Raw genomic sequence first — 22,598 nt, 5'->3', positions numbered from 1 at the left:
CTGTTTTCCTTGATTTCATGCTGTGTGACTGTGACCTCTGGTTCTGCTATGAACATCAATTTCAAAGAAGTTGTTTAGGTCAATTTGATCAAGTCCTTTTGAAATTTTGTATATTTGGATCAGTTCAGCTCTTTGTCTTCTATGTGATAGAGTAGGTAGATTTAAAGCCTTCAGCATTCCAGGATAGTCTAGATGACGGAGATGAGGCAATTAAAATTTAGTCTGGTTACTCTCTGTTGTACTTTTTCAAGTAGATCTTCATCTCGTTTATATACAGGAGCCCATGCAGAGTTGCAATATTCCAGAGTAGGAATTTTTTTCTTGTCCCTATGCCTGTGGATATATATGCCTGATTTTTTTTGTACACTGTCAGTGTCCTGTTTACATGTACTTATACTGTGTTAGATCTAACGTTAACTCACTCATTCAATGAACAAAGTTATGATATATATTAAGCCTGAGTCGAATCGATTTTAACATCGGTGTTCGATCGATGTCATCGAACACCGGTGCAGATTTTGCAAAATCGGTGCATCGAAGAAAAAAAAATACGTCGGCCGGCCGCGGATTCGTGTGTTTCACACAATCAGTCATCAAAATATCAGTAATGTCCAACTTGATTACTACTTACTTGATTTCTATTGCCCCCAAAATGAAACCGATTGTGTAATTTATGATGCCTAGTATTCACCATTAATTTGAAGTTTATTTCGATCATAGTTCGAGTCTTACTCGTCTGCTCGTGCCGAGATAATTTATGCACGGTGAATTCATGAATGGCAGTCATGGCCATCGATTGTGCATGCGCAGTACTGTTCTTTAATCAAACCAGAAAATGGCCGGAAATTGACGCAATCAACGTAAAATAAATCTTGCTTTCATGAACAATATTAATATCATGACCACAGAACATTATTTAATCGTAATATTTAACAATAATTTGCATATGATAATCATTAATATGAATTCAGAGCTTGATGTGAAACGTTCAAGTATTTCTTTCAATTTTCAATGGCGGACATCTCATGACGATCGACTTGAGTCGAGTGAGTGCACTTGTCTAAAAAAAAGAATTATCAGGTCAGGATTGATTCTCGAACATTGTCTACATGCAAAAACTCTTTTCAAAATCGTAAAATCACCATATAATAACATTTTACATGACAAAACAGAGAAAATTGCGTTTGATATTTTTTCCCATCAATTTGAAGCTAGTTTGTGCCCAACTTTTGGCTCTGATTTCATGAATGGAAAATATGTCACACGTCATCAAATAAACACGCATGCGCATTGTGCTTCTTTTCTCGGAGCTCGGAGGAGACGTCGGGGAGGCGTCCAGAGATGGAATAACAATTGAAATATTGCCAGTATTAATTCTTCCATATGAACATAACATACTTTGCTGACATCGTCAATATTCTTAGTATGATCATAAAATCTTGTTAAATCGTAATAATTTATATGAATTTAGGGCTCGATTCGAAACATTCGTATTTATTTTGATCGCACGCTCAATTGTGTCCAAAAAAAAATGGGTTGTCAGTATCACGATTAATTCTCGAACATCGTCAGAACTCATATTCCACAATCTTTCCTCACAATCGTCATATCAGCATTGAATAGCAATTCAAATGACCATCCAGAGAAAATTACGTATTTATTCTCATAAATTTATTTGGAACTCATTTTGGATCCAACTACACAATTTCAGGCAAGTTACAGCGCTCTCCGTTGGTTGCACTTGTTTGCTGGCGCTGACAAGCACGCCTGTCGTTTCGGGAGAGTGAGTGTACGGGGCTGCGGACGGGACTGGTGAATGCGAGTCTGGACTGCGAATGCTAGTTGACCAAAAATCATTCGGATTGACTCTGCGTGATTCATGTCTTTATTATTGTTTCATTTTAAACTTGTATGTGGTCATCGGCAAATATCATTGTTGAAGATATTTTGGGAAGAATTCTGCATTGGTCCCCGGCCTTGTTTGTGTTTTGTGATCATGGAAAATACTAACAAACTTTGCTCAGTCATCTGCTTGTGCAACGCTCACCCGGCCAACGCCAGCGCATACCGTCAGTAGTGCGTAATGCGTCGACGCTAAAAAGACTGAATTTTCCCCGCCTCCAATATTCGATGCATCGATGTTCGATCGAATTAAAGCTGTCGAACACTGGTTTTCAAAATAATCGATATGACTCAAGCTTAATATACAGTGCGTCCCAGAAAAAACGAAACCGAGATTTAGCGATGATTTATCATAACTTAATCATAAATAAAATATACAAATGACCTACCAATGTAAAGCTTAGAATCTCCTCTTTCATCTGGTATTACTTATTCCTCATTCACGCATGAGTGAGCAAAAACAATTCGAAGAAAGGATGCCAAAAACTCATTTGGCAGGGGGTATCTGAATTTCAAAAAGAAAATCACATGACTAAAAAGTTCAATATCTGCTCTTTTCTTTGATACCTTAATCACAGAAATTGGTCACGAAGTAAAGAAGTTATGATCCCTCGAAACAATGCTTGTATTTCCACAATTTCATTAAATAATCGTGTTTTCACCGGTTTCCCACAGAAGCTATCGCACGTTAACAAAAGACTAAATGCATGGCTGATCGTCAACAAAACGGAGTGTCGAGTGAGTTTAAACGCTAGCCTGTAAAACCTCTTCATTTTATGAAATTATTGAAATTCAAGCCTTATTTCAAATAACCAGAACTTTGTTATTTCTTGACCATTTTCTGTAATTGAGGTATCAAATTAAAGAGCAGATATTGAACTTTTTAAAAATGTGGTTTTCTTTTTAAAACCCAGATACGGCCCGCCAAGTGACTTTTTAGTATCCCCTTTTCAAATTGTTTTTGCTCACTCATGCGTGAATGAGGAATAATCTAAGTAATTTCAGATGAAAGAGGAGATTCTAAGCTTTAAAATGGTAGGTCATTTGTCTATTGTATTTGTGATTAAGTTATGATAAATCATCAATAAATCTCGGTTTCGTTTTTTTGTGGGACGCACTGTATATGCGTTATTACTTACATGTATCTTTCATTAAAGACAAATACAGGTTCCCAGCCCATTCAGGGAAAATTATGTTACTTTTTTCCAGTCGGGGAAAAATCAGCATGATCAGGGAATTTGATTTTTTTTAAACACCTCAACTCAGGGGGAAATGCTGCAAATATGTCAAATGAGGGGAAAATAAGGTAATTTTGATCAGCCCAAAATTTGAAAGCACTACCGTAGTCAGAGTGACTTTGTTCAATTGTTGCTACTTGCTATATCAAAACAAAATCTATTTAATGACTGGTTATGGTGGTAGTTGGTACGAATTGGTTGTACATTGTTTATTGTTTTTATACAGAGAATATACATGTGATTCACTGCAAAAACATGCAAAACTGGGAAGGGTTTTTTATCAATTTTTAAACTTTGTCAGGGAAAAATCCATTCACTGCCGTTTATTTTGTCAGCTGGTGACTTCTTTCCATCCCCGTTGACTTTGTACACGACGAGTGCATATACACATGAGTAGAGAGGTGACAAATTTCTCAATACATATGGCCAAAAAAAAAATCATAGGCTACTGCCTGGAACTGAGTATTTTTCGTTACAAAAGTGACCCATGAAAGAATTTTTAAAATGTGTGTTGTATGTTGCATAAATCTACATGCAGATTCACCACAGGCAGGGTGGAAGCAGTGAAAAAGATGTCTACAGAACAGGATTGCGTTACTATAGGTATGGTGTGTGGGAGCGGCCGAGTGCTGTGCGTGTATGTGGACGCTAGCCATGCATGGCGCTAGAGGCGTGGTATGGAGTGATGGAATTTGACACCTGTAAGTTGTGCATGCCACTAACTTTGTGATACCGGTACTCCAGCGGGACAATTTCGCAGGCGTGAGGAACAGTCAGAGTTACTTGTAACAGGGGTCTTGTGAGTGGGAAGGGGGAGCTTTTGAACTGTTGTCATTCAGAGTATCTACAGATATGTAAAGCAAGGTTTGAAAAAGGGAGTAATCAAAGCAGTAATTTCCCCGTACCACCGACGTATTGGTGTTGATGAAGTAAAAAAAAAAAAAAGTGAGTTGAATGCAATGATATGTACATGTAAAAGCAGTTGGCTTAGCCAGTAAAATACTTAGTAATTTACTTCAGTTGTCAATCGATACTTTGAATTGAATACTGGCCATGGTGTGGTAAATAATGCATTACAATTCCCATTTTTTTTTTTTTTGTCTTTCAGATTTCACGAAGTGAAGAATGCTGTAGACATCAGCCATGTTTGATGAGAATCGTAAAGTATGGGTGCCCCATCTAGAGCATGGATTCCAGCTCGGTAGAGTGATTGATATTGGGGTTGATGGTATCACCGTTCAGCCTGTCGACTCAGGGAAGGTAAGAAATATCTCTCATTCTTGAACAGTTCCCTCCCATCCCCTCCCCCTGCGCCATTGATAATAATATTGGGGTTAACTATAGGTTTGATCATGGACCTATGAAGAGATGGACATTCATCGCTTACTTAATGAATTCACTAACAGGTGACTGTAATTGTCCTCTGAATAACATTCTCTTCATACTAGTCTTCTTTGGTTCCATGATCGTCACCGTGAGAAGGGACGGAAGCAGTTCGTGACTGGACATTTATATTTCACAAATTATATGCGCAATAGACAACAAATCACTTAAATCATGGCATATCGATGTGCAGTTCTTTTTTACCTTTGGTAATCTTAGTTCCATGTGTTTTATTTGGGAGAAATGTCTGCATATTTTAATATAGAGGCAATATTGTGATTGATTGTTTACCATTTAAAATTTAATTTTCCCAAGTTTCTCCATAATATTCCAGATATACGTGGTACATAACATATATAGATTGTGTACATCGTGTATCTCTCAATGTTATTGAGGTCCTTAAGTGTGAGCGGTAGTTAGCGGATCGAATGATATCATATTTTATATCATAAAGATCGTCTGCTTCTCAAGTTTGCCGCTCCAAATATGAAGCATGTTGACTGAAAGGCTCATGCTAAAACAGGGTATCAGCCAACAAAAATCAAGACCGGATAACTGTTCCGTCTTTAGGTAATCAGATACGCCTTGGTAGTCATGGTAATTGCTATTGTTACAACACCTGTATGTTCTCATTAAGATGTGCATAACCAAGCGACGGTGACTATCATTGGACCAAAGAAATGCTCGCGTTGATAGTCCATCTCTTCATAGGTCCACGGTTTGATGCGGTCCCCATTGAGCCTGTCGACTCCAGGAAGGTTGGAAATGTCTCTCATTCCTGGGGGCCATTTCATAATGCTGTTTGTAAGTTAAGAGCGACTTTGATAACGACTGGTGAACCTTTCTTCTGCGCTAAATCATCGCCAATACCATTTACCACAAGAAAGGATCACCAGTCATTCTTAAAGGTAAATGCCAGTTTTGGTAACGATATCAAAATGAGTTCGTACAGAATCGAATTAAATGACCACCAACGTGTCTGTTTGTATATCAATAAAACATACATGTATGTGCCAAAGGATTCTGGAAGAAATTGTGTAATTGCTGAGAAATCAGCAAATAAGCACAGGATTCGGGTCAAGCGTCGGGCCCGACATTCAAGGCAATTATTATACACTGTCCCACGTGCGCTTATCTGTGTTGGTGATCTTCAGTGTGAACATTTTTCAGCGTAGATTTCAAGATTTCACAAAGTTCAGTTTATGTACTGTACCAGATCTAGATCCTCTATGATATACTGACAATTAAGCCTTGTTTTACAGACTTTCTCATGAAATCAGTGTTTACTGCAACTACTGGTATTTCTCTTTAAAGTGGCTCTTGACGAACAGCTTTATGAAACACCCACCAGAATTGTTCTATCCCTGCCTCTCCCCCTTCTCCATTGATAATGATATCGGGGTTAACTATAGGTTTGATGCTGTCCCCATTCAGCCTTTCCAGTCCGAGAAGGTACGAAATGTCTCTCACTCCTGAATTGTTCCTTCGCCCCGCCCTGCTGTACCATTGGGTTCCATGACATTTGCTTCAGCAAAACTTGCTCTGCACTTTAATCGTCCACACACTAATCGAATGACCAACTTCAACCCTGGTTTTTAAACACTATTAAAACCCTATTGCCACCATAACCCTAATTCTACATCTTAGACGAAATTAAGGCCTGAGCAATTGTCGCAGTCTGAGCAAATGTTGTGTGACCATGCCGTTTATATCGGGGTTCATTATCAATGTCATTCAAATTGTTGATAATACTAATAGCTTTGATTAGGTTGGCTTTGTTAGTGTTACTGATTATTAGAGACGGTGATTTTCCGTTTGATAAAACTGTCTTTTCCGTTTCTGAAAATCTGTAATTCCGTTTCAACTTGATCTAAATAGGAAATTCTGAATTCTTTTTTGCAAAGGTGAATTCCATAAATTTTTACATGAAAAGTATAAGAACCAAACCGAAATTTCTGTTTTATTTACCAGTAAAACGGAAAACCACTGTCCCTAGATTAAAGCTTTAATGTAGCATACCAAACTGTGATTTATATCGATGCATCTTACTATTTAATGAAATTCTTTATTGAAAGGACAATCTACACTACCCAACTTTTTTCATGGCATACGATAGCTTCAATGTAAAACCTACTTGTTCAGTAAGAAATTTATGTACAATGTGGTGCTCTCAACCCAGGTGGAAGTGATGAATGGGTACCCAGCAGGATTAATTCCTTGAATGCACTGAACGCCGATGAAAATGGTACATTTAGCTCGAGCTAAAGCTAGTGTAGTAATAGCAGCGGTTTGTTTTCTCAGGCAAAAAGCACTATAAACCAACTATTATTAGTATTATTATTATTGTTATTCTTATTATTATTATCTGAAAGTATATTTTTTTGCCTTTTTGAGTCTGAAAATGCATATTTTCATTAAATATTTCAGCCTACATAGAAATGTATTACTACTAGTAGTAACTGCTTTTTATTTTCATGTTGTTTTTAATAGTTGCTAGATGTTGTGGTTTAGGCCAGTCGGCGGCCCCGAAAGTCCTAAAAATATTCAAGGTATCTGTAGATTATCTAGAAAGGTATTAAAACTGAAACCTATTAAGGAATATTAATGGGCTGTGCTGGATAAAGGCCGGGTGTCCTCAGCAACTATAGTCGTTTCCAATGCCTGCGTGTGCATTTCGCTGTGAACATTGCAATCAGCATTTTCCCAAACTCGCCCATATCCCCATGGAATAAGGGTTTTTTGCTACTAGTATACATGTATGTGCATATGTTGTATTGGTGTTGGATGATATCATTCCTTGATTTCTTTTTACATGCATGTATGTACAACAAAAAAGAGTACCACTTTATGCATATTGACCTCTATCACAGAAGCCTGTAGTCACAGACTTTAAAAAAATGTCACTTTGCTTTACAAGTTTATTGTCTGGAAACTTGTCATCTCCAAAATAAACACCTCCATACATGTACTTCTTCATTTCATGAAAGTGAAGTTATTATTTTCATCTGGCAAACTAGAGAAATTTGAGTTTTCAAATCAGTCTTAACATTAAATTAAATGATTAAATCCAGTATGGTACCAATATGAGCAAGCCAACAAACAAGGTACACTGTATCAATTGCGTTAAATGATAAAACTATGACTATCTAAAGCAAAGCTGCCAACTAATAAATGTTTTAACGATGTATGTTTTTTTCATAATCAAAAGTGACAAAATATGTTTTATTATTGCAAAATATGTATTTTGTTAACTTGGCATGATTCATATGTGTAATTTATCAATTTTTGTACCAAAATATATTTTTTCCTTCAAAATATGATTTTAATTATGGATCAGTATGTTTCTTGGTCAACCGAGGTTGGCAGCTCTGCTAAAGAGAAAATAATTTCAATTTTGATTCAGACAAAAGCCAGCACTCTGAGGGGACTACCAGGGGCATACCTACTTGCGATACAAACAATGTACATTTTTCATTGTGTGGAGATGAATGAATGAATAAATGCAATGCAGTGCTCTCAGTCATCATTGGTGATACATGAAGGACTCAAGATGCAGACTCTCAGGTTTCCATGGCAACTATTATAAAATTATAATACAATTCCCTCCATGCACATGTGTACATGTATATGTACAGTGTAGTCTGCAGTCTAATGATCTTTCCCTGTTCAGAAGACAGTAGTGTATTAAAGTGACTTGCAGAGTACTTTATTTTTTTCCTGCAATGAGTTTGAGCAAAGGTCAGAGGATACATACATGTACCGGTACATGTACATACACAATGTACATTTTAGTTGCTGAAAATTTTCACGTGCAGCATAGCAATGATAATTCAATAATAACAATAATGGAAATGACAATAATAATAATACAAATTATTACAATGATTATTTGATCATTATTATTACTGTTATTATCATCAATTGATATAAATAATGATAAATTAAAATATATGATAATTTAGTTGTGATAAAAATAATACCAATGATGATAATTCGTAGTCTGACTATTATTTTATCATCATTGTTATTATTATTATCATTACTATTATTTTTGATAATGATAACAATAATATGATAATAATGAAAGAATGATGTCTCAAACTGCTGTTTGCTATTACCCCAACCTAAGCAATGCTACCCATTGGGCTTCCGAGTACATTAGGTAATCCTACTGGGTACCCATTTTATACAGTACACCTGTGTGGAAAATGAACATGGATAAACTCCATGCCCAACGATGAGAGTGACCTCATTATTTTCCCCTGTTGGTTTGCGCCTTTTTTTTTTTTTTGGCAAGTGCCACGAGTGAGAATTTTAAACTTACAGAAATATTTAATCCTTTGAACCCTGACGTCTAGTTGGGATTGGTTGTGACCCTCACCCCAAATTATTTGCAGATATCAAGGTTAATGGCAAAATGAAGAAATGACATTTGAAATAGGCAGATTCAGGGGGCACATCTGACTTGTGCCCCCCCCCCCCCCCCCCGCCCTTTTAAGAGCCATAATAAAAAATTGTACTGTAAATATGCCTTTTTATCCAAGTGTGCCCCCCCCCCCCTTTGAAACTGAGGACCTATTTTTTGCTTGTCAAATTTTCATCAGGAAAATGTGCCCGCCCCCTTTCTTTTTGAAAATCCTGGTGTCACTCCGCTGGAACCCGGCTTAATTGGCCAGGCTGATGTTTTAAAGCTGCCTGTATAATGATAGTATCAAATTAACCATGACCTACAACTACAAGCAGAGGAGATATGGGATTGGTCATTGAGATCCCATGGGAACTATAAAAGTGTTTGATTCGTTAAATTTTGCGTTGAAAGACAAACATTACATGTACAATGTGCCAAGTACTGTACACTTTTGTCAACCATTGTTTCAGGATAATCATGAAAGGGTGATGTCATGATTGAGACCCAACTTGATGCTGATCAATGTACTGTACACTGCAAAAAACTCTGGTGTTGATTTAAAACCAGCCCGGAATCTACATCTATATATGTCCACACCAGAGAAGTATTGAAACAATACCAGTTTGGAATCAAACCAATGCTGTTTTAATACTAATAACTGGTGTTGTTTAACACTTCTCTGGTGTGGACATACATGTACATGTATATAGATTCCGGGCTGGTGTTAAATCAACACCAGAGTTTTTGCAGTGTATTTCATATTTTATCATTAGTGAGAATTACTAGAGAAATGCGTGTACCTTTGAAAATTAAACATCTAGGATTGAAATGGAGAAAAAAATATTCAGAGAACAATGTCTATTATTAATGAAAGGTATTGTCCTGAATACAAGGAAATGTAAACGTGTCATTAGAAGTGCTTTCATATTTGATACTGTAAATGTTACACGTACATATATATGAGCTCAAATTAATATGAATCTGTGACATTTTGTTCTGTGAAATACAATGAAAAATGAGGAGGGCCCATGTAGTTTTATAGGATTAATGGTTCACATACGTGTAGAAGTACATGTTACATGCAACTTGATAAGAAAAGATTTGATTTCAGTTTCATTTTACAGAGCCCTATAATTGAAGAGGCAGATCTGTATATCTCATTCTGGTACAATTATATGCTTTTCACACTACTTTTTTTTCCTTAACCCCGGAAAATTGGTGGGGCCTTAGCCCCACCAAATTTCTGGGGGTCAAGCTTAGCCCATTTCTTACACAGTACCTTTTAGCAAAGAGGGCTAGCTGGCTTATTGTGGCTAAGCATTTAATAGTCAATCACAGAAGTCGAAATTGCATGTTAATCACGCTCTGTATGGTAAAATTATCAATACTCATGAGCTGTGGGATAGTCCGGGGTTAAGGCGTTAACCCTGGCTAAGCAGATAGTATGGGGTTAAGAATGACAGTGTGAATTAAAAAAAGATAGCATGGGGTTAAGAAAATGCAGTGTGAAAAGCATAACTACATGTACCTAAACTGAACTTTGTGAAGTCATAAATAGCTGATAAAATGATCATGCTGCAGTTTGCCAACACAGTGAGGCAGTGCATTATTATTGCTTTAATAGAAAAAGTCCAGACATTTTTATGAAATGCCATGCTTATTTCGCTAATATTTCTCAGCAATTACACAATATCTCGCAGGATCCTTTGGCGCATGCATACTTTTTATTCATGCATACATGTACAGACACTTGGGTGGTCATTTTATTGAATTCCATGCAAACTTTTTTTAATTGCCACCATGCACAACCACTTTTAAAGCCAAGACTGGTGAAAATGGTTAGTTTAGATAATCAATAAATTAATTAATCAATTAATTATATTTGCAAATACATGTAGGGTTTCAACAAGGAAACGTACAGGTGCTCAAGCATGAGTACCTACAGTACATGTATTTACTGAAGTCTGAAATCTGATGGTGACTTATCTGCTGAGCCACAACAAAAGATGATAATATTTGAAATTGCTAACCTTTTGAAATATTTCTCCTCATTGACAGCAACCCAGCTGAGGTACATGTAAATGGGTATCTACATGTAGCTGGCCGGAATGTATTCCTTGAAACACTCCTTGAAGTGCTTGACAGCAGCTCTGCTCAAGCCTAGTCTACAAATGTAGACCCACATCTGCAGTGTGTCTACCACAGCTAATAGGCTGGTTTGCTTCGCAAATAAGCAGCAGCGCGCTTCGCGGGCTGAGATCCCACCTCACGAGCCATTCAGAGTCTACATAGCAGACTAGCTCAAGCCAGGGTTGAAGACCAACTGATAAAGAGATGTTATGCTATGTCAGCAAGTATAATAATAAACAGTCTCTTTTTTTGTTTCATGCAGGCTGTGAGTGCATCGTATGATCGAGTGTTCCCTGCAGAAGACGATGAAGCTAAATCAGTGGACGATAATTGTAAGTTGATATCGTGTGATGATAAATTGCCACTTGGTCTACCCCCACTTCGTCTACTTTCCGTTTGGTCTCATCCCACATGGTCTAATCCTAGTTTATCTTCAACCAGTTTGTCTATAAAGAACTGTCTAGAAACGGTGTCCCATTGGTCAAGAATGTCTTTACACTAAATTGCCACTTGGTCTACCCCCACTTCGTCTACTTTCCGTTTGGTCTCATCCCTCTTGGTCTAATCTTAGTTTATCTTCAGCCAGTTTGTCTACTAAGTACTAGCCATTTGGTATAAATTCTAATTCCCATTTGCAAGTAAAATTGACAAAGGTTTGGTCTATGAAAAAAAAACCTATGGCATTCTCCAGGAGAGTATAATATCTTTGGCAAATGAGAGGAGCACATTCTACCAATTTTTTTCAAAAGAGAATGAAACCGTGGGAGCAGATTGGCTTGTGTGAAACAGAGAAATAAGTGTATAAGATCAGAAAGATCTGTCTCTTATTCCGTCTATCTCCCCTCCCCCCCCTTCGTTCTCTTCTTCCATCCCTCTACCTGAATCCATTCTGTTATTTTTTTTTCCTCCGTTCCTCTCTCTTTGCCTCCTTTCTGTTATTTTCCCCCCTCCATGCCCCTCTTCTCTCCATCGCTCTTTTCCCCTCTTTCCCTCCGCCAGACTCTCTTTCCCCTCCATCACACATCATTCAGTCTCCCCCCCCCATGACTCTTACATTCCCTCCATTCCTCTATCTTTCCCTCTGTTCTCTTATTTTCCCCTCCATCCCCCTCTTTGCTCCTTCCTTCCATCTTTCCCTCTGTTCTGTTATTTTCCCCTCCATCACCCTGTTTTTCCCCTCTCCATTCCTCTCTCTTTTCCCTCCATCCCTGTTTCCCTCCAATGCTCCACCCCCATCCATCTATATTTTCCTCCACCAATTTCTCCATCTGTCACTGTAACTCTCCCACTATCCCTCTATCTTTCCCCTCCCTTCATCCATCCCTCTCTCTCTTTCTCCGTCTTTACTTTTGTCTTTACCGGATATTATTTTGCTGAAACTTTCTATCAACTCTTGTTTTTCTAGGTTCCTTGATGTACCTTAATGAGGCCACATTGCTCAATAACCTACGGCTGCGTTACAAGAAAAATGGGATCTATGTACGTAAATTTTTTTTATTTTGTCCATATATGTACGTTAAAATTAAATTTTATATCAGTATAAAAAGAGAAGGAATTCATGAATTTGCAAAATCTGCAGCTTAGGAGGCAAATGAGCATTATTGGTGCTGCCACCAAGAAAGGGCAAAATAATACAAATAATTGTTGAGAAAACCGAAAACATAAAATAAAGTGAGTCTGAAAAAATCTTTAATTTCTTCTATTCTATTGATTATTGTAAACATGTGTTTGTTTAATACATTAAGTTCCTAAAGCTTCTTTTGATGAATTTTAATATGAATGTACAGTGTAAATTAGACCCCAAAATAAATGTAAACAGTCATATTTTATTAACTTGAGAAAGAATACAGATTTAACAGAATTTCTTGGAAAACCGTATTTGCAGGCAATAGCAAAATAACAAAGAATACATATAAATTTTTTGAAAAAGTAAAAAAAAAAAAAAAAAGCAAAGCAAAATCCAATATAAGCAAAACTGAAAACGATGAAAAATCTACACATCAAATCTGTTTGCAGTTGCTTAGCAAGTTTGCCAAGCTTTGTCTTTCATTATTTAATAATGGTTCTAGCATTATTTTAACTGTCTTATAAATGTTGACTTAATTTGTTATCATGCCAACATTCATGCTTTACCTTAAAGGACAAGTCCACCCCAACAAAAAGTTGATTTGAATAAAAAGAAAAAAATCCAACAAACATAACACTGAAAATTTCATCAAAATCGGATGTAAAATAAGAAAGTTATGACATTTTAAAGTTTCGCTTAATTTCACAAAACAGTTATCCTGGCTGGTATGCAAATGAGGAGACTATGACGTCATCCACTCACTATTTCTTTTGTATTTTATTATATGAAATGTGAAATATTATAATTTTCTCCTCATTGTCAAGTGATACAACGATTAATTCCTCCCTGAACATGTGGAATTAGCATTGTTTGATACTATATGGTTCATTCAAGTTGGTCCTTATTGTCAAATCTATAAAAAATGAAATATTGTATAATTCAAACAATAAAAAACAAAAGAAATAGTGAGTGATGGACATCATCGACTGACTCACCTAGTTGTGCATATCACTGTTTTGTGAAAAATAAGTGAAACTTTAAAATGTCATAACTTTCTTATTTTACTTCCGATTTTGATGAAATTTTCAGCACTATGTTAGTTTGATTTTTCTCTATTTATTCAAGTCAGCATTTTCCTTGGGTGGACTTGACCTTTAAGAATATTTTGGGGGACTTTTTTGCAGACGTATGTGGCAAACATCCTCATTGCTGTCAACCCATACAAGGAGATGGGAGACCTGTATTCATCTGGCAACATAAAAAAATATCAGGGAAAATCGCTGGGCACGTTACCACCGCATGTATTTGCTATAGGTAGGTTGGAGCAAGCAATTTTATATCTATAGATTTATTTTATTATTCATTAAATAATTCTATTGATTTTGTATTATTTCAATTTTAATGTTTACCGTAATTTATATAATGTTCTTAGAAAAAGGGGCCTTCACCAAACAAGGTCTGCTTTTTTTTTCAGTCTCCTTCCCTTTCGATTTCATGCTGTTATTTTATGGTAAAAATTGATTGAAATGTTATTTAATTGAACCATCATTGTAAATATGAAAAGATTAAAAGGGGAAGATAAATGAATTGAATGAAATGAATGAACAAAATGTGACTCTGGATTGCCCTACTGCCCCTTTCACACGGTGAAAAAAAATCGTAATTTGAATGATGATTCCAGTGAAAAATACGGCTAATGACGAATATTTACCACGTGTGAAACCAAACTACATGTAGAACATGATTAGAATCACAAACGCTAATCACAGTCACGATACGAATAGCAATCATCATTACAAGATGATTTAAGATTCACGTGTGAAAAGGCCCCCCATGATTTCCGCTGTGGAAGTAATAAACAGTTAATGTCTATTGACATTATGGATGGATATCAGTGTCATGGAGATAAATCGGGACAAGGGTGCTTGCCCAGAAAATATGCACGACAGCCTCATGTACTGTACGTTCTATAGGGCAAATTACAATGTGTAATTCAGAATGAACAGATGGATGGGAAATGATGATTTATTTTATGTTAAACTTGTTTGCTATGTCAATATGGGTATGCACTTGAACGATGGACCATACGTTCACTCCCATTCATGCAGTATTATGTACGTTACCATATATCTAACATTTAAGTGTTGGATCTTATTGCATATTTCTACAAGCATTAATGAAGGCACAAGATAAAGTAATTCATAAAATATTGAAATATAAGATCAGATCCATGTACACGTAACTCGGTGATAAATAATGAGTGCAGGTCTCACGGTGACTGTACTTGAAGAGTCTGATAGTGATTGTGAAAAAAAGTCAAACTCTGTTCATATTATCTTAAAACCCCATTCTCTAAACTCTGTAGAATATATTTTCATCAATCTAGGGCATTTTACAGGTGTATTGGCAACATACATGTATATTTTTGTCTGCCTGGTCGGCCACAGGTGCAGTATCAGTGTATTGTAGCATACTGTGCCAAAATGGAGGAATTCCCGTAGGCTTTATAACACAGACATTTTCCAGTATCTACATGTAGCTGTTACTGCATGGCCTTATAATCAATAAAGATCATTTAAGATGATAACTATATTCACCCTGCATGTGGTTTTTCTAACAGTAGCCATAGTATTACAAGAGCAGGTGGGTGTTTCATAAAGCTGTTCGTAAGATAAGAGCGACTTTAAGAACGACTGGTGATCCTAGTTGTGGTAAATGGTATATTCATTGGCGATGGTTTAGCACCTAAGAAAGGATCACCAGTTGTTCTTAAAGTCGCTCTTAACTTACGAACAGCTTTATGAAACGGCCCCCTGGTGATTTGAAGCAAGAATAGTGTGCCATTTTATGGTATCCCATATCTAGTTCCAAGCTACTTCATACAAAGCTACATGCAGGAACGTATTAATTTTCGTATTTTTTCCCCTGAAAATAGCAAGAAAAAGGCCATTTGGGTACAGTAACACTTTTTATATTTCCTTATAGGTGAATTTATCTTTGCAGAACAGAATTCATGTTTTTGTTAAAAGGTTAAAGTTAGTAGTTGCTCCAAACAATTATTTCATGAGAAAGACTTTTAAATCAAGGTTAATTGTCAAAATGTTATCATACATCTAGATCTGGTACATTAATGTAAACTTATCTTTGTTAAATCATGAAATCTTTGCTCAAATCGATAATTCTGATGATCACTCACACAGCAAAGCTTATGTGGGACAGTGCATTAATATTGCTTCGAGAAATGCCCGACATGTGATGGAATTCTGTGCTTATTTTGCTCATTTTTCAGCAATTACGCATTTTCTTCCAGAGTCACTTGGCACATATTTTTTATTTATACATACAAACACTTAAGTGGTAATTTGATGATAATAATATGGAGCTTTTATATTGCGCTTATAATACAGTTTCTAAGCGCTTTAAAATTTAAACAGAATGTAAATAAAACAAGTACAATATAATCAATTTAAATAGAACAAAGTATGAATATAAGTGTACAATTTTATGAGGTAATTATGTCAATCATATAAACAACAAATCAATAAATGAAATAGCAAGAAAATAACAGATAACTGGATTTTATTCCAACTCATTTTGAGATCATTACCACAAGTGGTATTTATCTTTAATTGTTAGTACATTTTCTATGACGAAACAAAATTTCCTCTTTAGAGCAAGTTTAAAATAAGATAATAAGTGTACAATTTTAAGAGGTAATTATGTCAATCATACATGTATAAACAACAAATCAATAAATGAAATAGCAAGAAAATAACAGATAACTGGATTTTATTCCAAACTCATTTTGAGATCATTACCACAAGTGGTATTTATCTTTAATTGTTATGTACATTTTCTATGATGAAACAATATTTCCTCTTTAGAGCAAGTTAAAAATAAGATTATAGGTTTCAAAAATGGAAAGGCCACTTTTTGAAATAGAAAATCACTGTCCCAAAATTGAATATGAGATTTAGTCCTATCATTTATAACAAGAGTATTTATTTGCAAATGATGCATATACACGTCGTAGTTACAAACTATTAAAATAATTAAATTTAATATTTTCTTGCAGCTGATAAAGCATACCGTGAGATGATAACTTCTAAACAAAGTCAATCTATCATAGTGAGTGGTGAATCCGGTGCAGGCAAGACAGAATCGACCAAGTATATACTCAGGTGATCTTTCTTTTCATTGAACCTTTAGGCCCGAATTCACAAAGGTGGTTTTGAAAACCCACGGTTGAATCCACGGTTTATGCAGATTTCCTATATAAATTACGCTTAATTTAGCGCGTATGAAAAATGTCCAATCCTGATGCGCGCTTTTGTCACAGTGTGCCAAATTGACGCCTGTTGCCGTGGTTATCAACGCTATTTTATTCATGAGTCCACTCTTCAAACAGTGGACTCATGAATAAAATAGCGTATCTAACCATGGTAACAGGCGTCATTTTGGCGCACTGTGACAAAAGCGCGCATCAGCATTGGACATGTTTAATACACGTGCCCGATACGCGGTAAAATAAGTGTAATTTATACAGGAAATCTGCATATACCATGGACTCAACCGTGGGTTTTCAAAACCACCTTTGTGAATTTGGGCCTTGTAGCAAACAGTGATTTCATGAGAAAGTCCATAAAATCAAGACTTGTCATTATATCATCATAGATCTAGATCAGGAAACACTTAGTCCAATTAGACAAATTGGTGTATGTACTTAAAGGGATGGTCCGGGCTGAAAGTATGTATAGCTTAATAAATAGAGTAGAATTCACTGAGCAAAACGCCGAAAATTTCATCAAAATCGGATAACAGATAACAAAGTTATTGAATTTTAAAGTTTAGCAATATTTTGTGAAAACAGTCGTCATGAATATTCATTAGGTGGACTGATGATGTCACATCTCCACTTGTTCTTTTGTATTTTATTATATGAAATTAGGTTTATTCAAATTTTTTCCTCCAAGAACTAGAAAAATTAGATTGACAATTGAATAGTGCTTTAGATATTTATTGCTGCAACTTATTTCATTATAAGAGTGACATATTATTCACACAAGTATGAAATAATGAAAAAATCATGATTTTATGTAATAACATAAGAAAACGGAAAGTGGAGATGTGACATCATCAACCCACCTAAATGAATATTCATGACGACTGTTTTCACGAAATATTGCTAAACTTTAAACTTCAATTACTTTATTATTTGTTATCCGATTTTGATGAAATTTTCGGCATTTTGCTCAGTGAATTCTACTCTATGTATTAAGATATAAATATTTTCAGCCTGGACCATCCCTTTAATGGCTATTGGACCAACTGGTTATTAGACGAAGTGGTGAGTTGACGGAATTGCACCATGTGGATAGTGGACGAACTGACGATAGACCAAGTGATAGTGGACGAGTTGGTAATTGGACCAATTGAAAATAAACCTCCTGAAGTAGTTTTATATTGCCCGGAGGGATAACAAGTAATATGGGTTTACGGAGGGAAATATAATGCATCTCCCAAAAAGTAAAGCCAGTCAATATTTTTATTATTTCCACCGTTAGGCCCACAAAGCTCTGTATGATGTGGAATTCAAGCTCTTGTTTGTAGCAAATACTTCTGTTGGTACTTCTGATTTCAAGTTATTCAAGAATTTTAACCAATCCTGGCTAAGATTTAAGATGTAAGGTGTATACAACACAGTGCGCATGATTTCAAGTTATTTGTGAACTTTAATGAACTAATCCTTGCTAAGTATTTGAGATGTAAAGTGTATACAATGCAGTGCGCATGATTTCAAGTTATTTGCGAACTTTAATGAACTAATCCTGGCCAAGTATTTGAGACGCAAAGTGTGTACAGAGTGGTGCACATCGTTAACATACGAGACACTTGCACTTTGGTTTGATGAATAGGCATATGGATGTAACGAACCATTATATAGAGGCGCAAAATTTGGAAAATGACAAATTTGAGGAGGAGTGGTGTATAATTATTATGATCTGTAGTCATCCCTATAATAATGTTATATTTTCTATACTATGCATTCATACTGAAGATATTCTGTATATTTTCAACTGATCATTTGATTATAACTCAATTATTTGTATTAACTTATCTCTGTGTCATCACCTGGTAAAAAAAATTACAATTCTTATGTTTTATGTGTTATTTAAGATCTGGTGCCTTTTACTTTGTACATTTTTTTCATGGTACGGCCCCAACGCAAATCAGGCTCTGTATCTGTTTGGGCTTTTTACCGTGTGAAAATAAAATTTATCTATCTATCTATACACGTTCACTCTGGTGGGCCATTGTTATATATTACTGTACATCTAGGTTATGTAGATTCAAATCAGTGATAGGTCAATACACCATCACGTGACCATAACTGCAAGGATCGCATTTGTTATATTCTAGGTTTTGATGTCACCTCAGTGAATATAACTGTGTTGTATTGTCAATTGCGGCGTTATATTCAGTAAGGTGACGTCACTCGCTGCTTACAAGTTGCGTAATCAGGTAGTTTATACATGTACGCGCTACTGTTAACGCGTCGATTGCACGAAGAACGCGCTTGATGTATTTTCACACAAAAAATATATGCTATTATGACGTAGATGGATCAGAGCTGTAGCAAGAATTTCGGGTTGAAGCCAGATGACGAATGTAATCTCTGATGGCGAATCCACATAGACTATATAATATAACAGATATTGCCTGGTCTATCGTTTAATAAATGAAATTTCAACTCCCCTCTGAAGCTACATTTTCCCCAAGGGATTATATTTTCCCTCAGCGCTCCCCGTCGGGGAGAGGAAATGTTATATTCAAACTCTAGGTAGGCAATATCTGTATAATATTTCATGATTTACACAGGCAAAATACGCATTCATGCCTTGTCTCCGAAATGCCTCGTTCGGTTGATAATGCTCGTTCTTTCTCCACCGTCAGGTATCTAACAGAATCTCACGGGCAAAGTGCAGGGATCATAGAGCAAAGAATCATCGAAGCTAACCCACTCCTGGAAGCCTTCGGCAACGCCAAGACAGTCAGGAACAACAACAGTAGTCGCTTCGGAAAGTTCATGGAAATGCACTTTGGTGATAAGGTTGGTTTCAAATTTTTTACTAATTTATTTTTTTTTGGCCTTGTGCATTCTTCAAAGTGGATGCTTTGCATTGTAAAGTGTACTCTTTGTATATTTGAGAGAGAAATTGTTATTTCTTCATGCCAGAATTCCTTTGGCCAAGGTATGGTAAATAACTTTGTTTTGTTTGTTATTATTAAAAGTTGTTTCTTTTCTTTCTCTCTTTTTCTTCTGCCCTCTCCATCTCCACTTCCTCTCTCCCTGTCCCTTCCTCTCCCTTGCTCTCATTCCTTCCCTCCCTCTCTCAAGATTATCTTTCTCTTGTATCCCTACCTACCGATCAACTCCCTCTCACTGACTTAATTTTTTTTTTTTTTCTCTCTCACTCTCTGTCTCTTTGGGTCATTCCATGCCAATTCACCCGATGAATGAGCAATTTTGCACCCGACCCTCTCAGAATTTGTTGTAATTTGGTATACATAAAATTTACCATGGCCCACGCATATAACAAACAAAATTAGTCCAATTGGTCTGTCGGTTCTCGTGCTACGGCCCGCCCTTTTCTCCTTGTTTTGACAAAAATGGGCGTGACTTTCAACTTTTAATGGCCATTGCATCGTAATGTATTGACCAATTTTCACGAAACTGGTACCATTCAAAAGAAAATTCAGAGAGGAATCCAAAACATGCATCAAATAATGTATTGGATCGATTTTTAAGGTCATGACCTTTGATCTCTTTGTCTCATTGTCTTTATGTCTCGCTTGCTTCTATGTTCTCTTTCGTCTCCTCTGGTCTGTTCTTGGATGTTCTCACCTATTGCATGCTACCAATGAAGACCCTTTTTCGTTTTTCTTTCAGCATAATGTCGTCGGGGGCTATGTATCCCACTACCTGCTCGAGAAGCCGCGTGTTTGTTGGCAGAACGTCGAGGAGAGGAACTATCATATATTCTACTATCTCTGCGCCGGCGCCCCCGACGATCTGCGCGCCAAGCTGTGCATCAAAACCCCAGACGATTATCAGGTTTGTTTCCTAGCATAATCATTCGTAGTGAAACGCAACAAATATTGAACTTTATGAACGGCTTTAAGGATGTATCCAATAGTGTGTGTAAGTTCATGCTGAAACCCTAACTAGGCCTGGGGGGCTGGCAGTTGGTTTTAATAAATGTCTGGATAATTTGGAGCCGACAGATTTTATCACCACGTTGCCCCTCATGACTAGTATATGATATCCCATCACTGGCCGAAAATTATCAAAATGTCTGTTTTTACTTGTAAGGTTGGTGTGAGAGTCTATATGTGACCTTGCCTTAAAGTTGCTTTACAGCTGACCGTCAGACCCAAGATTCGTTTTCCACTCTACAAAGATTAAGATAATCCAGACTGACCAGGGGCTACAGCCTTCCCACACCACCCCCCCCCCCCATTACCCTCACACTTTCATATTAAACTGCTATGCGATTCCTACTGACAGCAATTTGCGCATCCTGCAGTACGGCTGCATTTGATGTCATTCATCGCAAACTATTCTCAACTCAATGACCATTCAACTTTCCTATAATAACCTTTTCACAGCAAACGGCAAGAATTCAAAAATACCTGTCTCCCTTCATGATTTGGTATTAGTGCAGGTAACTTGTCATATTTGCACAAAAAAGCATTAGCCCCGAAAGGACTGGGCTATTTGAGATGTATTTAGGACTGGGGGGGACCATGATGCCCCCTTCCTTCTGATCTCGGCCGCCGTTTACGCGATCTCTCCAAAATTGGTCTCGTACATTCTTTAACACATACACGTAAACTACAAGCCAGTATGTAAGAATTCTTTCAAGAATTATTTCTTTATGATGAATAGAATATACCAATTTATTGATGAAAAGCGTTATTTACATCCGATTTCACTTCAGATTTTAATATTCTCCAGATCTCATCTTTGTTTCTTTAAGGTTTCTCAAACAAAATAGCGAAAGCCAAATTTTTTCTGTAAAATGCCACCCCAATACCAACAGTAATATAATAGTATGCATAAATACATACATGCGTACATACACAAATACACCCTTACCTTAGTATTACAGTATATGCATACATACAGTAAGCATTAAAATAACACTTTTCGATTGACAATATATATATATATAACAGTAAATTCTACTCTCCAAGTGCTTACAATATTAGGAAATATTACTGAGAAAACAAACAGGTGTTTAGCTTGTTTTTGAAGACTCGTACTGAAGAACATGAACGGATATTACCAGGGGGAAAGATGAATTTGAAGATTTTCTCTGAGCTTGAAAAGGCACACTGTACGCTTTAGATGATCAATAAATTTGTGATCTACATTAATCCACACAAGTACTTGATTGAATGTAGACAAATTCCATTGAGAGCTTCGAAGAATGATAGTTTCTTATTATTTATATATTATGATTTTGACAGTATGAGGAAGATTCTTATTTTGTGAAAACCAAATCATAGTTTAGGCGATTTACAGAGAACTTTCCCCTGGGATTTAATATATACATACAGTGTTGGGATGACTGGTTCCATTTGATGTTACAGTGTTATCTGTGTTTCTTTTCTTGACAGTACTTACGGAACGGAATCACTCAGTACTTTGCAGGCAAAGAGTCTCAGAAGCAGCTGGATCAGAAAGCAGACAGACAGAGTAAAGTGGTGAGGCAAACATTCTTTTAATCTTCCACTCATTTACCCACATTGTGCTGCACTCAACCCAGGCGAGGTAAATGGGTACCAGTAGGAGGTAATTCCTCCAAAAGCTGTGCACACCGGAATGGGTAGACTAGCTTAGCCGGGGTAATACAGGAGCGCCTTCAGAGCTTCCAAGTCTCCCGGATCCTGCGGGAGAATACTG

At 36.5% G+C, this 22,598-nt stretch overlaps 1 protein-coding gene across 4 annotated transcripts in view; it reads left to right on the top strand.

Moving 5' to 3' along the window:
* LOC129259291 (unconventional myosin-VI-like) overlaps nucleotides 1-22,598 on the top strand; it is a 76,768-nt gene that overhangs the window by 1,653 nt on the left and 52,517 nt on the right. For all 4 annotated transcript variants that reach the window (XM_064098691.1, XM_064098689.1, XM_064098692.1 and 1 more), the window contains exons 2-9: nucleotides 4,249-4,400; nucleotides 11,324-11,393; nucleotides 12,467-12,540; nucleotides 13,813-13,942; nucleotides 16,704-16,809; nucleotides 19,583-19,739; nucleotides 20,580-20,744; nucleotides 22,313-22,399. In XM_064098691.1, the coding sequence (XP_063954761.1) occupies nucleotides 4,284-4,400; nucleotides 11,324-11,393; nucleotides 12,467-12,540; nucleotides 13,813-13,942; nucleotides 16,704-16,809; nucleotides 19,583-19,739; nucleotides 20,580-20,744; nucleotides 22,313-22,399 (906 nt within the window). In that variant the 5' untranslated portion in view covers nucleotides 4,249-4,283. The remainder of the gene's footprint in view (nucleotides 1-4,248; nucleotides 4,401-11,323; nucleotides 11,394-12,466; nucleotides 12,541-13,812; nucleotides 13,943-16,703; nucleotides 16,810-19,582; nucleotides 19,740-20,579; nucleotides 20,745-22,312; nucleotides 22,400-22,598) is intronic.

Source organism: Lytechinus pictus, chromosome 4, assembly GCF_037042905.1.
Source record: "Lytechinus pictus isolate F3 Inbred chromosome 4, Lp3.0, whole genome shotgun sequence".
In the NCBI taxonomy this organism is placed as follows: Eukaryota; Metazoa; Echinodermata; class Echinoidea; order Temnopleuroida; family Toxopneustidae; genus Lytechinus; species Lytechinus pictus.
The sequence above is the reverse complement of the archived record's forward strand: the minus strand, read 5'-3'. Positions and strand labels throughout refer to the sequence as shown.